General features: G+C 38.5%; 1 protein-coding gene across 23 annotated transcripts in view; it reads left to right on the top strand.

Annotated features, from left to right (window-relative positions):
- The window catches only part of SCMH1 (Scm polycomb group protein homolog 1), a 163,761-nt gene that overhangs the window by 24,352 nt on the left and 120,434 nt on the right, over positions 1–18,975 (top strand). For 12 of the 23 annotated variants that reach the window (XM_034650246.1, XM_034650200.1, XM_034650188.1 and 9 more), the window contains one exon: positions 5,656–5,736. Coding sequence is in view for 16 of the 23 variants with exons in the window: in XM_034650200.1 (XP_034506091.1) it covers positions 5,712–5,736 (25 nt within the window). In the remaining 7 variants the exon portion in view is untranslated. Of the gene's footprint in view, positions 1–5,655; positions 5,737–6,112; positions 6,186–13,435; positions 13,924–17,467; positions 17,539–18,975 lie in introns of those variants that run through there. The other 11 variants (XM_034650225.1, XM_034650204.1, XM_034650216.1 and 8 more) reach the window with 7 other exon arrangements.

Here is an 18,975-nt window from a genome sequence, read left to right as displayed (position 1 = left end):
TCTGTTCATATCTTCTGCCCATTTTTTGATTTGATTATTTGTTTCTCATGCACACTCTTGCCATTATTATTCAACATAGTACTAGAAGTCCTTGTAACAGCAATCAGACAACAAAAAGGGATAAAAGGTATCTAGATTGGCAAAGAAGAAGTCAAACTGTCTCTCTTTGCAGATGACATGATACTCTCTATGGAAAACCCAAAAGAATCCACCCCCAAATTACTAGAACTTATAGAGCAATTCAGTAATGTGGCGGGATACAAAATCAATGCTCAGAAATCGTTGCATTTCTATGCACGAACGATGAGACTGAAGAAAGAGAAATTAGGGAATCCATTCCATTTACAGTAGCACCAAAAATCATACATTATCTCGGAATTAACCAGAGAGGTAAAGGATCTATATTCTGGAAACTACAGATTGCTCTTGAAAGACATTGAAGAAGACACAAAAAGATGGAAAAATATTCCATGCTCATGGATCGGAAGAATTAACATAGTTAAAATGTCTATGCTACCCAGAGCAATCTACACTTTCAATGCCATCCCGATCAAAGTACCAATGACTTTTTCAAAGAGCTGAAAAAACAGCCCTTAAATTTGTGTGGAACTTTTCAGAAAAGGCCCCAAATCGCCAAGGAATTGTTGAAAGGAAAAACAAAGCTGGTGGCATCATGTTGCCGGATTTGAAGCTGTACTACAAAGCTGTGATCACAAAGACAGCATGGTACTGGCACAAAAACAGACACATAGACCAATGGAACAGAATAGAGAACCCAGAAATGGACCCTTGGCTCTTTGGGCAACTAATCTTTGACAAAGCAGGAAAAAACATCTGTTGGAAAAAAGACAGTCTCTTCAATAAATGGTGCTGGGAAAATTGGACAGCTATATGCAAAAGAATCAAACTTGACACTCTCTCACACCATACACAAAGATAAACTCCAAATGGACGAAAGACCTCGATGTGAGACAGGAATCCATCAAAATCCTAGAGGAGAACATAGGCAGCAATCTCTACGACATCGGCCACAGCAACTTTTTTCATGACACATCTCCAAAGGCAAGAGAAACAAGAAAAAATGAACTTGTGCACAGCCAAGGGAAACAGTCAAAAAAACTAAGAGGCAGCCCACGGAATGGGAGAAGATATTTGCAAATGACAGTACAGATAAAAGACTGGTATCCAAGATCTACAGAGAACTTAAAATACTTTGTTTGCATAGTACTTGACTTTTTGCCAAGCCTCTGTGTGTGTGTGTATATATATATATATATATATATATATATATTGCCTATGATAAGTAAACCAGGAAAAGGATTAATTTTTTGTTGTTTTAAAATACAGTAAGCAAGCATAATGGAACCAGAAAGAGCATGGTTTCAAATTAGACAGTCTTTAATTTCAGCCTTTCCATTTAGTAGCTATGTGACCTTGGATACTTTAATTAATCTCACTGAGTTAATTTCAGAATTTCAGCTTTTTTTTTTCTTTTAACTAAATGGGAAATACCATTGTTGGGTTCTTTAAATCAAGTAATGAAGGTAAAGGTGCCTGCTAGGGACAACAGGGATGACCCTCCCAAACAAAATGTTGAGTGGAGGGAAGTAGACATGAGAGAGGACATGTGGTATATTTTGTTTATATAAAGTTCAAAACAAGCAGAACTATTCTACAATGACAGAAGTCAAGACAGTGTTTACTCTGGGTGGAGTAATGACTGGGAGAGGGCACAAAGGACTACTTCTTTGGTGCTAGTAACAATCTCTTTCTTGGTTTGGAGATACATTGTAAAAGTTCATGACCTTTACACTTATGATTTGTGTACTTTTCAATATGTATGTTATACTTTATTAAAAGTCATTTTTAAAGTGCTTAGCACAGAAACTGGCACATAGTTGATTCCCTTCTCCTATGATGGTTCCATAAGTTAACAATATGAAAAGTGTATTTAACAAAATGATCCCAGCCTCTTTTCCTTGTAACCTCTCAGTTACAGTCTTATACCTAGGCATGTTTAATAAATATATACGGTGGTAATCCCAATTGGTGTAGCTGAAGGAGTTTAGATCAGTCAGATAAGGTGAAATTGAATGTCTCACCCCTGTGATGTAGGAGTAAATCAGCAATATGAATTCTGATTTGGTTACTCTCTGATGATTACTTGATTTGATGTTTTGTTTTTTAAGTGTAGATTAAATGGATTTTTAAATTTTGCCTGATATCAGATCAACTTCATTATTGAGTTTTTTTTATGGTGGGACATTGGACTTATTCTCTTATTTCTGTCACTTTTAGTACAAGCCAATTATAGTATAGCAGGCTGTGAAATAGTCACGGTCACACCCCGTAACACCTCATATAGTTTGCTTCAGTTCTCATCACTGAAAGAGAACCATAGGTATTGTTTTTACCTTAATGCTTTGTACTACAAGTATAGAAACAGAACTTAGATACTTGGAAATTTATTTATGCAAGGTCCTGTTATAAAAAACTCAGAATTGTTGAAAAGTCAATTAAAAAAACTCAGAAAGTTATTTTTTCTACTCTAGGCAATGTGTGGGATATAAAATAAGCCTATGGCAGTCTCTGCCCTCAGGGAGGGTAGATTCCTGTAGGAGAGGTTTGTGAGATAAGCAGAAAATGAATTTGTCTGCATTTACTTTTGGTCTTTTGGATGTTGTTGGTCTCTGAGAGAAGACTTGGACTTGGACTTTCAAAGAGAAGGTTTCTGAGAGAAATACTAGCAAGGCCATTTAATCCACAGAGAGCTGTGGTGAGGATTGTGTGAATGCCGATGGAACCAAGAGGCAGGGACCTGACAGACTTCATTCATTAGGGATTAGTAATGTGACAGAAAGCTAGGGAGGCGGAGAAGGACCCCCTACCTATCACATACTTACTTATATCCATTCATTAAAATAGATAATGCTATTCAACCCTCACAAACCCTTTGAAGTAGACACGATTATTCCCACATTAAAGATGGCAGAAATTGGGGATGTCTGGGTGGCTCAGTCAGTTAAGCATCTGCCTTTGGCTCAGGTCATGATCCCAGGGTCCTGGGATCAAGTCCCACATCGGGCTCCTTGCTCAGTGAGGAGCCTGCTTCTCTCTCTGCCTGCTGCTCCCCCTGCTTGTGCGCTCTCTTTCTCTGACAAATAAATAAAACCTTAATAAAAAAATAAAGATGCAGAAATGGTGGCTCAGAGACATTTAGTAATGTGTCCAAGTTTACAAAGCTAGTGACAGAATTGTTATTCAGACTCAAAGCCCATCTCATGCTTTATATAGATAGTAATGTTATCCAAAGAAAGGATGGATTTATCAGAAGATAGCTTGGAAACCTGCAGAATGGTCGTTAAGAGGTCATAAACAAAATTGACGGCTGGTTGCATCTAGGATTACCCAGGAAAGAGAATGCTATGACTCCAGAACTTAGTTTCTTTTAAATCCGTGTGAAGCTATTTTATGTTTCTCTTGTGAGACGGTTGGATGGGACTGTGATACGGATCCACCTGTTACCTGTTTCTTTTCTTCCCTTTTTTTGGGGGGGGGGTAAAATATATGTCACATAAAATTTACCATTTTATTTTTTTTTAAGATTTTGTTTATTTATTTGACAGAGATAGAGACAGCCAGCGAGAGAGGGAACACACAAGGGGAGTGGGAGAGGAAGAAGCAGGCTCCCAGCAGGGGAGCCTGATGTGGGGCTCGATCCCAGAACGCCGGGATCACGCCCTGAGCCGAAGGCAGACGCTTAAGAGCTGAGCCACCCAGGCGCCCCGGGATGTACCATTTTAACCACTTAAAGGCATTAAGTACATTTACAGTGTTATGTACCCTTTACTACTATCTCTAAAATGTTTTCATCATCCCAAGCGGAAACTCTGTACCTATTAAATCATAACTCTCCATTCCCTCCTCTGGCCTGCCCCTGGTACCGCTACTTTCCATCTCCATGAATTTGCTTTTTCTAGTTACCAAGTATAAGTGGAATCATAAAATATTTGTCCTTTTGTGTTTGGCTTATTTCATTTAGAATAATGTTTTCAAGATGTGTCTCTGTTGTAGCAAGTATCAGAATTGTATTCCTTTTTATGGAATAAATATTCCATTGTGTGTATAAAGGACATTTATTTATCCATTCATTTACTGATGGACACTTGGATTGTTCCTTTCCTTTGGCTATTGCGAATGATGTTGCTGTGAACATTAGCGTACAAGTGTCTGTTTTAGTCCCTGCTTTCAGTTCTTTTGGATACATACCCAGGAGTGGAGTTGCTGGATCATATGGTAATTCTATGTTTATCTTTTTGAGATTTTCCACAGCAGCTGCATCACTTTTCATTCCTACTAGCTATTCGCAAGGATTCTAATTTCTCCACATTCTGGCAACACTTGTTATTTTTGTTTCGTTTTGTTTTTTTATGATAGCCATTTGAATGGGTGTGAAGTGGTATCTTATCCTGATGTTGATTTGCATTTCCATTATTGATTAATGATGCTGAGTGTCTTTTCATGTGCTTATTGGCTGTCTGTATAGATAGAGAAATGTCTATTCAAGTCCCGTGCCCATTTTTTAATTGGGTTGTTTGAGGGTTTTTTGTTGTTGAATTGTAGGAGTTCTTTATATATTCTAGATATTAATCCCTTATTGGATATATAATTTGCCAGTATTTTCTCCTATTCTCTATAGGTTGTCTTTCACACTCAGATAGTGTCCTCTGATGCACAAATGTTTTTCATTTTGATGAAATCGAATATATCTGTTTTTCTTTCATTGCCTGTGGTTTAGATGTTATGTGTAAGAATCATTGTCAAGTCCAATGTCATGAAGATTTTCCCCTGTGTTTTCTTGTAAGAGTTTTATAATCTTAGCTCTTGTGTTTAGGTCTTTGATGCGTTTTGAGTTAATTTTTGTATACAGTATAAGGTAAAAGTTCAACTTCATTCTTTTGCATGTGAGTATGCAGTTTTCCCAGCATCATTTGTTGAAAGGAATATCCTTTTCCCATGAACGGTCTTGGCACCTTTCTCGAACATCGTTTGACCGTATATATTAGGATTTGTTTCTGGGCCCTCAGTTCTATTCTGTTGGTCTGTGGGTCTGTCCTTATGCCGGTACCACTCTGTTCTGATTACTCTAGCTTTGTAGTAAGTTTTGAAATCGGGAAGTGTCAGTCTTTCAATTTTGTTCTTCATTTTCAAGATTGTCTAAGCTATTTGGGGTCCTCTGAAATTCCACATAAATTTTAGGTTGACTTTTTATATTTCTGCAAAAGACATCATTGGGATAAATTTCTTTCAGCAGTGTTTTGTGGTTTTCAGCATACGATATTTTATTTCGTGTGCCTGTTATATTTCTCACAATAAATTAATGAGTTAACATTCTTATTTATCCATCATTGTTTAATGATCTATAGAACTGCCCTCAAGAATATATTCTGTTTTTAACAGAATCAGTGTTCTGAATCCACAAAGCTGAGGGAAGGATCCTGGAAATTGAAAACCTGTCTGAATTTCTGCCTTTGGGAAGCCCTGTCTGGGTGTCCAGCCTGTTGGTGTCCACTGATAAAAACCTAGTTTCACTGCATGTCTTCTTTGATCTACAGTAGTTCACATTTCTAATTTTTTTCTCTCTTTTGCTTCCAGATTTCTCCATCTTGCTAAGGAGCAACGCTTTCCTATTTGATATAGCTGATGGTACCATGCAAACATCGGGTCCTCGGAAAGGTCAGAGCCTGTATTTATATGTAACAGAGATAGAGAGCTTTCTTCTATTAGGTTGTATATGAATGTATGTGTCACAAAAAGCGATTAGAGCGAATAAAAGAATCTCACCCTTTCTTGCCAATTTAATCCTGCAATTTTAGCAAATCTTGCGTGTCATTCATACAGCTCTCGGTAGTGTGCAGAGCCCTCTTCACGTAATTGTCCTGCACAGTCTTTACGGTACTCTTGTGAAGTGGGTACAGTTGCTGATCCTGTGTTATGGAGACAATGAGGGCTTAAGACCCTTACTCAAAATCATGTTACTGTGTGCTATACGACTAGTTCTAGGTCTTAGATCTTTTGCCTTTAAATCTCTTTCTCCTCACTACATCCCAAGGTGAAGATCGGTGTCAGAATTTAGAAGGCGTGTGAGCATTCGGTACAGCAGCTGTATGGACATTGGGAGGAATGTACGTAAAAGTCTGTGAAAAAAGTTAAAATCCCTTTATGGATGTAAACTATCATTAATAAGTCAGATCTTGATATTGAGTGTCTAACATAATCTATGAGATGACACCAGATGGCTCACTATGTAATATACCATTGTCTTAGTAGGCAAATGAGGCTCTTCGTTTGCTGCCTACTACTTTTCTCTTCTCCTCTCCCTTTATCTCTGTAGCTTACCCTATCCTTTTCTATCTATAATAAACTACTGGCTATTAACCAAACACACTGCCATTTTCATGCCTTAGTACCTTTGTACTATATTCCCTTTGCCTAAAATGCGTATTCATCTTTGTTCTGACAGTCCTGGCTCAACTTCATCTCTGTGAAGGTTTCCTCATGTCCCCACGCAAAGTCACTCCTTCCTTTCTGTTTTCCAAGAGCACTTTGTATAGCAAATTTCTATGAGAGCAAAAATCACGTTATGTTATGGTTGTGTATTTGAATTGCTACCTGTCCTACTAATCTGTGAGTTCTTTGTGAGCATAGGCTTGGACTTTGTGTCCTTAACGCCCCACATTACTCCTAGTCAGATACATTTTGTTTAAAGAATTAAAGACTAGCTCTCCTTAAAGAACGTGTACATCAGTCGTAGTGGGAGACTGACCATGTGCAAATACTTAGAAGCTTCTAAGTAAATATGGTCCATGCTTGAAGTAGAACAGAGGGTTGATCATAGCCAAACAGAATCATTTAGGGAAGAATTCCTCTAGACCAGGGATTAACAAACTGTGGCTCATAGGTCCAATTCTGTTGGCTGCCTGTTTTGTAAGTAAAGGTTTTTTGGAACATAGCCATGTTTATTGTTAATGTGTTACCTGTGGCTACTTTCATCCTACAGTGGTGGAGTTGAGAAGTTGCAAAAGAAACTGTGTGTCCCACAAAACTAATTAAAAAATTAATTACCCTCTGGCTCTTTACAGAAGAAGATTTCCAAACCCTGCTTCAGGAGATGGGTTTTGAATAGAGGTATGAAAAGAAAAGGAACATGAATTGGTGAAGCATGAGTGTGTATCATAATGTAATGAAAACAAGGCTGTAGGAGTAGGTACGCTAAGTGAGAAAGTTTCACTTTAATCGGGTTTGTCAGAGAGAGCTATGTTGAAGTGTCAAGAATGCTTCGGATTGAAAAAGAGGGAACATAGAAATTCAAGAAAGAAATTACCAGTTTAACGCTTTGGATCTGTAATAAGACAGTTTCCTAATGAATAGCAGGGCATGAGGCTGATGATGACAGAGAGGAAGGAAGCAGCAATGCACAGTAACATGGATTGTCTGCAATGCCCGTGTACTGGTCTAAGTGCTTTCTATGTATCCTATTCAATTCTCCTAGCACCTAAGTGAGCTAATTGCTGTTATTGTCTTTACTTTGCAGATAAGGAAACCGAGGCACAGGGGTTAAGTTACTTGGCTGAGGTTGTACAGCTCGTAAGTGATAGAACCAGATGCAAACCCTGGTGGTATTGCTGCAGGATCTTCATAATAGAGGAGGGAAATGTAGGGATATTTGGTAAAAATACCCTTGAGCTTGGACTAAGACAATTAGCCTGAATAATTAGGAAGTGTGCTAACCCATCATGGTAAAGAGGAAATAAACAGACCGTAGAGGTGTAATGTTGGAAGGCAGAATGATATACTGTGGATCAGGTGGAATGGGAGAGAACAAGAAGGAGCTGCATTATACAGTTAGACACGTTATATAGTTAGTCATTGAGTTTCACCTTGATAAGACCAGAAAGCAGTTAACTTTCCCTGCACACATGAAAACTGCCCCAAAATGCCTAAAGAGCAGGCATACTCAATTGAGATAGAGATGAGCAGTGATTTTCCGGGAGGTAGGTGACATTCAACACCCTCCAAGCATATTAGAGTCTGTGGAGGTGTCACATCAGACACATGCCATTCTCCCTTTCTGTTTTGTTTCCCTGAGGGGCCTTGTTCCTGTCTAACTCCCTACCACTACTGTGATAAACATTTACCCCCTTGGACCACTTTCTTTTTAATGTATGTATGTGTTAAAATTATGTATATGCACTGTGAAAAATTTGGCAACAGAAGTATACCAAATGAAAAGGCAAAGTTTCCCTCCTGTTACTATCTTGTTGTCTTGAGAGACCTCTTTTAAAAGTTCAATTGTAGATGAAACTACTATTACTAATGGAAGTATGCTGGGATTCCCTCATGGTTATTGAGATAAAAAAAATACTGAAACTAGGGATGTACTGTATGTTGACTAACATAATATAATAAAAAACTATTATAAAAATAGATAAATAAATAAAAATACTGCGGATCACTTTCTGTATGTTGACTAACATAATATAATAAAAAATTATTATAAAAATAAATAAATAAATAAATAAATAAATAAATAAAAATACTGCGGATCACTTTCCGAAGGCCAAGACGCACAGCCAAGAATGGAGGGCACTTCCTGGGGAGATGTGGGATCTTCATCAGTGGGGGATAAGAAGAGACTCGGTGAAGATTCAGTCACTGGCTGGGGTTGGTGGAATTGGAGGCAGGGAAGGAGGAGGCATTGAACTAAAAGGCTTTTACTGTTCCTTCCAAACCTGTAGTTCTGTGTTATACCATCTGACCGATTACCAAGCACAAAGAACAAGACACCATTGGGACTGGCATGGATGACTTGAGTGGACAACAAAATAGTATAATGAAGGTTTCTTTTAACCAACCATCTTGGTGTGCTCAAAATAGACTTCATTTTTTATTAAAAATTCCATTTACACTAAATTTTGTATTTATTGTGTAAAATAAAAGCATCACACATTGTTCATTATTTCAAAGAAAGAGGATATTTCAGGTTATCCAGCCTGGTTTTAAGTTGTAACAGATACGGAGGAAATAATTGGGCTGGTACCTTGATGCTGCCGCCCGTAGACTCACAGTATGGTAAAACTGAAAAGGGATCTTACAGATCATGAATGAAGTTCGGCCCCTTTGTCGTACAAATGAGGAAAGTAGAAACCAAAGATGATGTGTTCCTGGCTCAGTCTCACGGTAGCCTAGTTGGAACTTGACTCTCAAAGTTCAGAGAGAAAGTGTATAAAGTGCCTGCCGTGGTGCCAGTACATGGTAGGTGAAGAAGCAGAAGGGAAAGAAGACGATGATGATGTTGTTATTTCTTCTGCCCCCACGTCAGACCTCTGTGGGCCTTCAGAGGAGAAGTTGGTATTGTAGAAATACATACCGTCCATGCTGCAAACCCAAAGTTGTACAGTGTTGAAATGATGAATTCAGGAGGTCCATACCCCCATAAAATTGTAGGATCTCAGATTTGGAAAGGCCTTTTAAGGTTACCTAGTCCAACATTCCTCTTCCTTTTCATGATTTAATACTTCCACCAAGAAGTTATCTTACCTTTGCTTCCATACCCGCCATGATGGTAGAGTCATACCTTTCCTTTCCAGAGTTTATCTGATGGTTGGATACCTCTGACTGCCAGAAAGTTTTCCCTAGTAATGAGCTGAAGCCTGTCTACCTGTAGCTTCCACCCACTAGTCCTAGTTCTGTCCCTTGGGTTACTATGGAACAAGTAGAGCGAATCTCATCCCTCCTGTACATGAGAACATGTCAGGTATTTGCCAACAGCTCTCCTGTTTCCTCTGAGTCTTCTCGTCTCCTGGTTAAACCTCCACAGTTTCTTAAACCTTTACTCTCCTTGTTGCTTTCCTTTGAATGGGATTGTGTGCCTGTATCTCATTCAGAGTAGAGGGTCTAGATTTGAACATAAAACTCCACCTCGAAAGTCTTCTGACTGGCGGAGTAGATCATCCACTACTGTTAACTTTTTTTTTGGATACTGATGGAAATGATGGTGGTGGTGGTGCATTACTTAGTTCATGACGTCAGAGCCGTATGTGTCTGCCAGGAAGTAGGATGCGGCACCTCTGGTCCACTAATCTTCTTCCCTGTTCAGGAAACATGAGCCAGATGTGCAGAAAGCATTAGCCTCTCTTAGGCTCTGGATCACACCTCTGTAAGCCTCTGGAAAGGGGACACATTATACGTAGTTGAAGTCTGCTAGGACTGCCTGCAAAACAAAGGGAGTTACAGCTTCTCTGCATTTTCATTAGCCATTCATTGCTAACTGCTTTGCTTGTTAAAGGAAATACTGATGTTCTCTGGGGTTCTTCTCTCTGTGTGCACGTGCAGAGATGTATAATTGCTACAGAGGGAGTGGGGGCAGGGATGATTGCCAAGGAGAGATCTGTTCCATCTTCTTTGTTCACATCTGCTGCATGCACAAGACAGGATTTATTGCTGTCTTCGAGAAAGGGATTGCCTAGCTTGCTTCCCCTTCCCCCTCTTCCGGCAGATCATCCCAGAGGAATATTACCATCTCATCACACTTCTCTCTGAACAGAGTAAAAGTAAATGAAGGAGAGCTGGAGGCAGAGAATCAGCTAAAAGGCACTAGGAATAGTTGCTAATAAGAGAGTGGCTAATCAGTGGTACATCCCAGACTAGTCCCTTGTCTGTCTCCTGCCTCCTCTGTAGGTTGTCCTCCATGGCCACAGTGGGGCAGGTGTTCTCCCAGCTTTTCCTTTTTGATCGCTATGCTTATCGGCATAGGATTATGGTTTATTAAAATCACAACTGCTTTGTAACATTGAAAGAGTTCTGTCTTAATGGGTTTTCAGAAGTACATTTGATGCTTCTTTTTTCTATTTTCTAGTTTCTATTTCTGAGAAAAACATCCCTCCTCCTCTGTCCCTTCTTCCCTTCTTCCCCACCCCCCCTCATTGATATGTGCATGTAAGCCTGCATTACTTCTTTTGTGTTTTCCAAACTCTATGAATATTTAAAACATGGTACCTTTGGACATCCTCCATTTAATCTAGTCTTGCCTCATTAAATCCCAGACTATGCTTAATATTAATTCAGTGTCCAGATCAAGCTAATAAGCATCCGTGCTTCAGTTTTCACTGTAGCAAAGTGGGTAGAATATCTAAGTTGGGCTATTTTATATTAGAAGCATTTGTAGGGTTTCTTTCTTGTGAGTAGCTTTGTCCTTTTTTTTTGAGAGAGAGAGGCAGTGTAGTTAAGAGTATAGTTTGGGATACTGCCTTTTCTACTGACTAACCTTTTAGAAAGTTATTCAACCTCTCTGGGTATTATTTCCTCATTAGGTAAAAAGGGATAATGATACCATACTAAGTGGTCTCACACTGGTGAAGATTTAACAAGATGGTTTTATGGAAATATTTAGCACAATATCTGGTACATAGTAAACACTTAAAAATAATAGCTATAGAATGTTAGTAATTATTATTGTTAATATATAAGTGATAATTTATAACTAAATTTTTTTCTTAATATATGAAGAATTTCTTCTACTTTTCCTTGCTTCAGGGGATGGCCTATTATGATTGTTTTGCCACGTGTTAAAAGGATGCTTCCATAGCCTCGTAAATTTTCTGCTACATATTATTTTTCTCTCAAGGGTTTCCAGAAATACCAGAATCCTTACATCCTCCAGATCTTGCACTATCCAGTTCAGTCACCACCGGCCACATGTGTCTATTTAAATTTAATAAAAATTAAATGCAGACAAAAATGGAACTCTTCAGTCACACTGGCCACATTTCCAGTGCTGAAGAGCCACATGTGGCTAATGGCCGCCCACTAGATGGTACAGAACATTTCTGGCATCAGAGGAAGTTCTATAGGACAGCACCGCTTTGTTTTACTGGTCTATGCTCTTGTGCTCTTTTCTCAGAACTCAGAGAGGCTGTATTTTCTAGGATGTTCCACAGATTCCTCTCTTAATGTTTCAGGGCTCCAGACGTGCATTTTGAGGATTCAGGTTACTCTTCTTATTCCTGCCTCTTAGTGTCATTACAGTCTTTTGGATACATATAGGCACTTCCACTGCCCCCAAGAAGATTGCATTATGATAATCTCTTAAAGGTTCCAGTCCACGGTAAGAGGAAGCCAGAGGGAGAAGAGCCAAAGCAGAAGTAGTTCTAGCAGATTTTCCTTAGAGTTGTTACTCAAAAACCGAGTATTTGAATCCTTAGAGGCTAACTAGTAATAGAAGGCTGTAATGTCCTGTGTCCTCTTTGTAGGTACATAATATGATTTCAGGATCTCAGTTTTCCCTCTGAGAAAAGTTTTTCCTTAATAATCCCTATTAACTGTCTTATGTGCTTTTAAAGCCATTTTTGTTCATTTGTTCTTCACAAAAACCTAGTTAAGCAAGTAGCATTGGGATTATCATCCCTATTTTGCTGATAAGAAAACTGAGGCTCAGTGTAGTTCAGTTAGTTGCCTAAACTCTTTAAGGGAGAATACGGTTGACATTCAAAATGATGCAGTTTTAACTTCCAATTTCCTATTTGTTTTGTTTTGCTTTATTTTACTACCAGTCAGACTATGGTAAAAGAAAGAGTGAAGATTCTTTAGGGCAACTGGGAAACCGAGTAGTGTTGCATGGGGCAGGTGCTCTAAAAGAATGACCACAGCCTCATTTGTCCCATGACCATGTGTATTAGTCTGCTCAGACTTGGAGTTAAAAAGTCTGGCTGGGTGGCTTACACAACAGAAATTAATTTTCTCACAGTTTCTAGTCTGGAACACCAAGATCAGGAGGCTAGCAGGGCTTGTTTCTGGTCAGGCCTCTTCTCAGCTTACAGACGATCACTTTTTTGGCCACGTCCTCACCTGGCTTTTTTCTCTGTATGTGTTTGTGGAGAGAGAGGGAGGGGGAGAGATCTCTGATGTCTCTTTCTCATTTTACAAGGACAAATTAGGGCCCCACCCTTATGACCTCTTTTAACCTTAGTTACCTCCTTAAAAGTCCTGTCTCCAAATACAGTCTTATTAATAGGGAGTTAGGACTTTAACATAGGAATTGTGGGAGGGTCCATAATACCGTGTTAATGGATTTTTAGTATCTTTTGAGTTTTTGGCTTAACCTGGTTAGTTGGAAATTATATTTATATTCAGTATTTGCATGGGACCAAATGTAGAAAATATCTGTATTCTTGATTTCTGTGACTATGGGGCTTAGTTAAATTAAGCCTGTGGTACTTGCTATAAGTTACTACCCAACCTTGAGATATTCTAATAAGCAAAAAAGATTTGTCTGAATGTCCTACTTTTTAAATAATGTAGCCAGTTTGTTAATACTTAAGTCTCAGTACTTTAAGGGGTAATAAGTGTCCTCCTTCCTCCCACCCCCATTTTACAGATGGAGAAATTAACATACAGAAAAACTGACTTGTCAGAGGTCAGAGTAAGGTATTGGTGGATCCAGGGATAAATCCCAAACTTCTTAATTCATTGACCTGTTTTAAGTCCATTGACTATGCAGCCTAGTGGTAAGTATCTTTTTACCCTATTCTGGAGGTAAGAGTGATAAGGAGATTTAGCAAGGGCTGGCTCTAGGGAATTCCTCATTACTAATTATATCATTCATTATCCATTTCTTTTAGCCATGATGTCTCTTTTGTCATTTTGTCATCAATTTTTCAGGTCGTGGAAGGAATTGGAAGTTTCGCTTTTTAAATTCCTAAAGATATTTCTGTAACAGTTCATCCACACTTGAGATTATTATTAAGAAAAGAAAGAAGAACCTGTTATGTAATGAATTTGTTCTCTACGTTAGACACCATGTTAGACACTTTGTCTAGCGTTTAAATTTTATTTGTCCTTAAAACTTATAGCCCTTTCAGGAAGGTATGTATTCTTGCCATTTTTATAGCACTATTTTTAATAGCACTAGTTGAATTTAATAAAAACATTTCATAAGTTTCAGAGTTTAGATTCTAAAGAAAATTTTAGCTTTGTAGAAACTAAGAACCTTATCAAGAATCTTTAAATATAAAATCTATTTTAAGCATAGGTTTCTGGTTCATTATGTCTTATCCCTTTTTTATCCTTTGCTTGGGATTTTCTGAGGTGGGATGATTTGTCTTATCTGAGATTAAGGTGAACTTGTTCTTCCACTTGATACTAAAATCATGAGAGTTTCTCTAAAGCCTTTTCTTCTATCTCTACATCTGAAATAGTTAGGATTCCTTTAATTACTAGGGAGGTTGAACAACTAAGCCATGTGAAAAGCAAGAGTGTAATGAGCCCCCAGCGCCAGCGTCCCATAGGCCATTGGTATATTCTCTCCTCTGTCCCTCACTACTACTCTGCCCATGGGCTGCTTTTTGCTCATTTTAGATCTGCTTTCTCCATTATAGTAAAAAGTACAGCCACATTTTACTTCTCTTAGCCTACTCTCTAACATGCCTCCTGCTCCAGCCGCATTGAACTACAGTTGCCCAACATGGCACTGTCCATTAGAAATAGAGTGCAAGTTACATATGTAATTTTAAATTTTCTAGTAGCCACATTGAAAAAGGTAAAGAAGAAACAAAGGAATTAATTTTAATAATTAATTTAATAATATATTTTATTTAACTTATGTATCTAACATCTATTTTGACACATACCAATATAAAAATGCATAATGAGCTGTTCTACGTTCCTTTTTTTTCATATTCAGTCTTCAGAATCTGGTGTATGTTTTGCAGTGATAGCACATCTCAGTGTGGACACCAAGTTTTGTCAGAAATACTTGATCTACATTTAGATTTCAACAATTTTCAATTGAAAAAGTAGATTCCCATACCAAGTTTTATTCCAAACGAGGTGGGGGGATGGGGCATTAAGGAGGGCACGTGATGTAATGAGCACTGAGTGTTATATGCAACTGATGAATCACTGAATTCTACCTATGAAACTAATTTAAAAAAAAAAGTTTTCCCTATAACCGTACTGAATGTCAGTTATAAATTTAAATTAATAAAAAATTAAAACAATTAAATATTTACTTCCTTAGTCATACTAGCCACATTTCAGGTGCTACATATGGCTAGTGGCTACCATATTGGACAGAGGAAGTCTACCATAATGCTTCATGGCACCATTTCTTTCTTTACGTTATTCCGTCTCTGTGATATACTTTTCTTATTATTCCATCCCGGCTCAATTCCTTTTCCATGGTCTTAATTTCTCCTCCCACCCTTTCCCCAGATAGAACTGGCTCCTACCCTCTCCTCTACCTTCTGAGCCCCTGTATACTTTTAATGTGGCCCCTATAATACTTTATCACACTTACTTAGGTATCTTACTCCCTCTTCTAGACTGAAGGGAGAGTACCTTGTTATTTTTTGAATCCCCCATTACCTGGCACAGGGCTGGAACCTATGTGTAGTCAAAGAATTTTTGTTTAAAGAGTGAATGAATATAATTTCAATCTGGAAATAGGAAAAGCTTTAGAGGGTTATTTTGAAAATAGCAAATTGGAGGGGTACCTGGGTGGCTTAGTCAGTTAAGCATCTGCCTTTGGCTCAGGTCATGATCCCGGGGTCCTGGGATCAAGCCCTGCATTGTCTGGTTCCTGCTTCTCCCTCTCCCCTGCTTGTGCTCTTTCTCTCTAATAAATAAATAAAATCTTTTTTTAAAAAAGAAAATAGCAAATTGGAAGTAGAATTTAAATGTCAAATTTAATGTCAGAACAAGATTCAGTCAATCCACTGTTCTTTAAGCCTATAACATTGCATTCATTTATTCATTTCATAGACTTAAACACATGAGATGTAAAGGAGAATAAGACAATTTATACTGCTAAATAGTTCATAGTTGGGATGTGTGCATGTGCTCAGACACACACACAAGATACGGATGCATTGCTGTCTCATAATATTGTTTGTTTCTTAGTGAAATAGAACTCCAGGTTGAATAGGATCTTAGAAGTTTATGTAATTAATCCCTTTCCAACCCATAAATTCCTTCTCAGCTTGGAAAAGTTTCAGCATCTTTGGTGATAAGTGGTATCCAGCCTTTCTGCTTATACTCTTCAGGGAATGAGTAACCCTCCTCTGCAGGGTAGTTCTCATTGCCAGGAGGTCTCTGCTTCCCTGCAGTGAATGCTATTGCAAATGCCTCCAGTCAAATATCACGTTTTGTGGAACCTCTGGTTTAGAACTTAAACTCATGAGCAGCAGGAGTTTTTATCTGTTCAGTGATCTATCTTCAGTGCTATTCTAGGCATTTGCCTGACAAATAGCAGATAATGAATGAATTAAGAAGTCTGTAGAAACAGGATTCAGGCGTTAATTCAATTCAGTTTCCTGTTTGTGAACTATTATTACATATCTTTCATTGGTGTTGCCTGACCAACCTTTCCCCCTCCGTGGCACTGTTAAACTTTGAGCCCCAGATTCTTTTTTTTTTTTTTTTTAAGATTTTATTTATTTATTTGACAGAGAGAGAGACAGCCAGCGAGAGAGGGAACACAAGCAGGGGGAGTGGGAGAGGAAGAAGCAAGCTCATAGCGGAAGAGCCTGACGTGGGGCTCGATCCCATAACGCCGGGATCACGCCCTGAGCCGAAGGCAGACGCTTAACCGCTGTGCCACCCAAGCGCCCCTGAGCCCCAGATTCTTATTCTTCACCTGCAAATAGATATTGGTAGTACCTGAGATGATGTATATGAAAATGCCTGGTGCCGGGCCCGGTCTATGGTAATGGTAGATGTTAGCTGAATCTGAAATGGCATCAGCACAGCAGCCTCTGAGCCTTATGATCCTGGGGTCCTGGGATCCAGCCCCGCTTTGCTTCGGGCTCCCTGCTGAACAAGGGGTCTGCTTCTCCCTCTCCTCTGCCCCTCCCCACCACTCATGCTCTCTCTTGCTCTCTCTCTCTCTCTCTCAAATCTTTTTAAAAATTGTGATAAAAGACATAAACTTGAAATTTACCATTTTAATCATTTGTAAGTGTACAGTTTAGTGGCATTGAGTACAGTCACGTACTTGTGCAACCATTTCCACCATCCATCTGCAGAACATTTTCATCTTGCAAAACTGAAACTAAAACTCTGTATTCATTAAACGATAGCAAGCACATTTTTAATATTAGCTTAGGTATTGAAATTTGTATAGAAAAAATTCCAACATCAATATATAAATGACTTCTCTATTATCTACAGTTTTAGTATTCCTTATTTAACATGAATAATTGATATGTAATTATGGTGGATTCTGTATGTAAGTATCCATTTATGTGTCAGAATTGTTTTGATGAAAGCTTGAATTTAAACATTGACTTCTTAACATATGTGATTTTCTCAAATTACATAACTGTTTCTGAGTTTGGTAAAAAGACAAACTGGTTTTTTTTCCCTTTTTTTTTTTGTTTTTTTTTGTTTTTCCTTTTTTCTTTTTTTTTAGTGCTTGCTGTGTGCCAAGCCCCAGGGATACTGACTGGGGTAGGAGCATTTAGCCCTGACCCTGTGGAGCAGGTATAGAAGTGGGAGGTAGAGATGGTGCTCTGCTTAGAGATGTTGCCAGAAAGCTATTATGAAGTAACATTTATCCCGGACTGTGGTGAATGAATAGGAATCTCCCAAGTAGAGAAGTGGGGGGTGGGGGAGTCCAGACACAGAAAACGGTATGGCATGTTTATTATGGAGACAGCTTAGGTTTTGATCTTTGAAGACTTTTAAAGGAGTAGCGACAAGTTTTATCTAATCTGTATTTTAGAAAATGAGTGCTAGAGGATGGATTGGAGAGGGATGGGGTCCCACACGTGACTGAAGTAATTGTTTCTGTCAGGCAGGGGAGAGAGAATGAAACCTTAAACTCAGAATAGGAGCAGAGGAGATGGTCATTTCAGAGGGAGAACTGACAGATTTTGATAACTGGTTGGATCTGCAGGACAAGAGAGGACAGTTAAGGAGGACTCGGTTTCTGATTTGTTGCTGTTAACTGGGAGAGGGATGACCAGAGAAGAAATATACTGCCTGAGGAGAGAGAATAAAATAACCCTGATTACTTAAAAATAGCAGCTACACACCATTATGTATTCTGAAACATGGCCATTAATCTTAGAATGCTTTGAAAAATAACTAGCCCCTTTTTTGAATGTGTGGAATTCTATCAGAGGCTGCATTTTGTTCATTTAAGAATTGATACAGGAATGAGTCCCTAATGTACTGAGCAATTTGTGGTGATGCTTAAAAATTAAGCAGTTTGTAATGAATGTAGAAACTGTCTCCTTTCCTTCTTTGGGGACCGCTTTCCAGGTTCCACTTGGTTGGAGTTTCAAATATTTCTTCTCAGAAGTTCCTTTTTCATTGACTTGTGGAGCCTTATTTGATGTCTTTCTCCCAGTTAAGTGTGCTAATTATTTTGTTCATTTTGCTTCATTGTTGAGTCTGGCTTTGTTTTTTCTCTTTACTAGAGTATTTTTTCCCTAAATTGTATTGGTTGCTTTTGAATTGTTTTATTAGTTTTATTAGTGATCTTATAGCCTGATTTCTATTTATTGTGGCTTCCTGAATCTGTTTTGTGTATACTGGTAGCTCATCTTTATGTAAGTGATAGAAGAGTGAAAACTTGTACATAAGTGGAATGTATATTGTATATTTAATTTTTAAGAATACATTATTTCTAATTATATGGACTGGGAAACAAACTGAGGGCTTCAGAGGGGAAGGGGGAGGGGGATTGGGCTGGGCCGGTGATGGGTATTAAGGAGGGCACGAATTGCTTGGAGCACTGGGTGTTATACGCAAACAATGAATCATGGAACACTGCATCAAAAACTAATGATGTACTGTATGGTGACTAACATCACATGATAAAAAAAATTTTTTTAAAAATAATTTTTTAGGGGCGCCTGGGTGGCACAGCGATTAAGCGTCTGCCTTCGGCTCAGGGCGTGATCCCGGCGTTAT

The sequence above is a fragment of the Ailuropoda melanoleuca genome, chromosome 2, assembly GCF_002007445.2.
Source record: "Ailuropoda melanoleuca isolate Jingjing chromosome 2, ASM200744v2, whole genome shotgun sequence".
Taxonomy (NCBI): Eukaryota; Metazoa; Chordata; class Mammalia; order Carnivora; family Ursidae; genus Ailuropoda; species Ailuropoda melanoleuca.
Note: the sequence above shows the minus strand (reverse complement) of the source record. Positions and strands in the feature narration are given on the sequence as shown.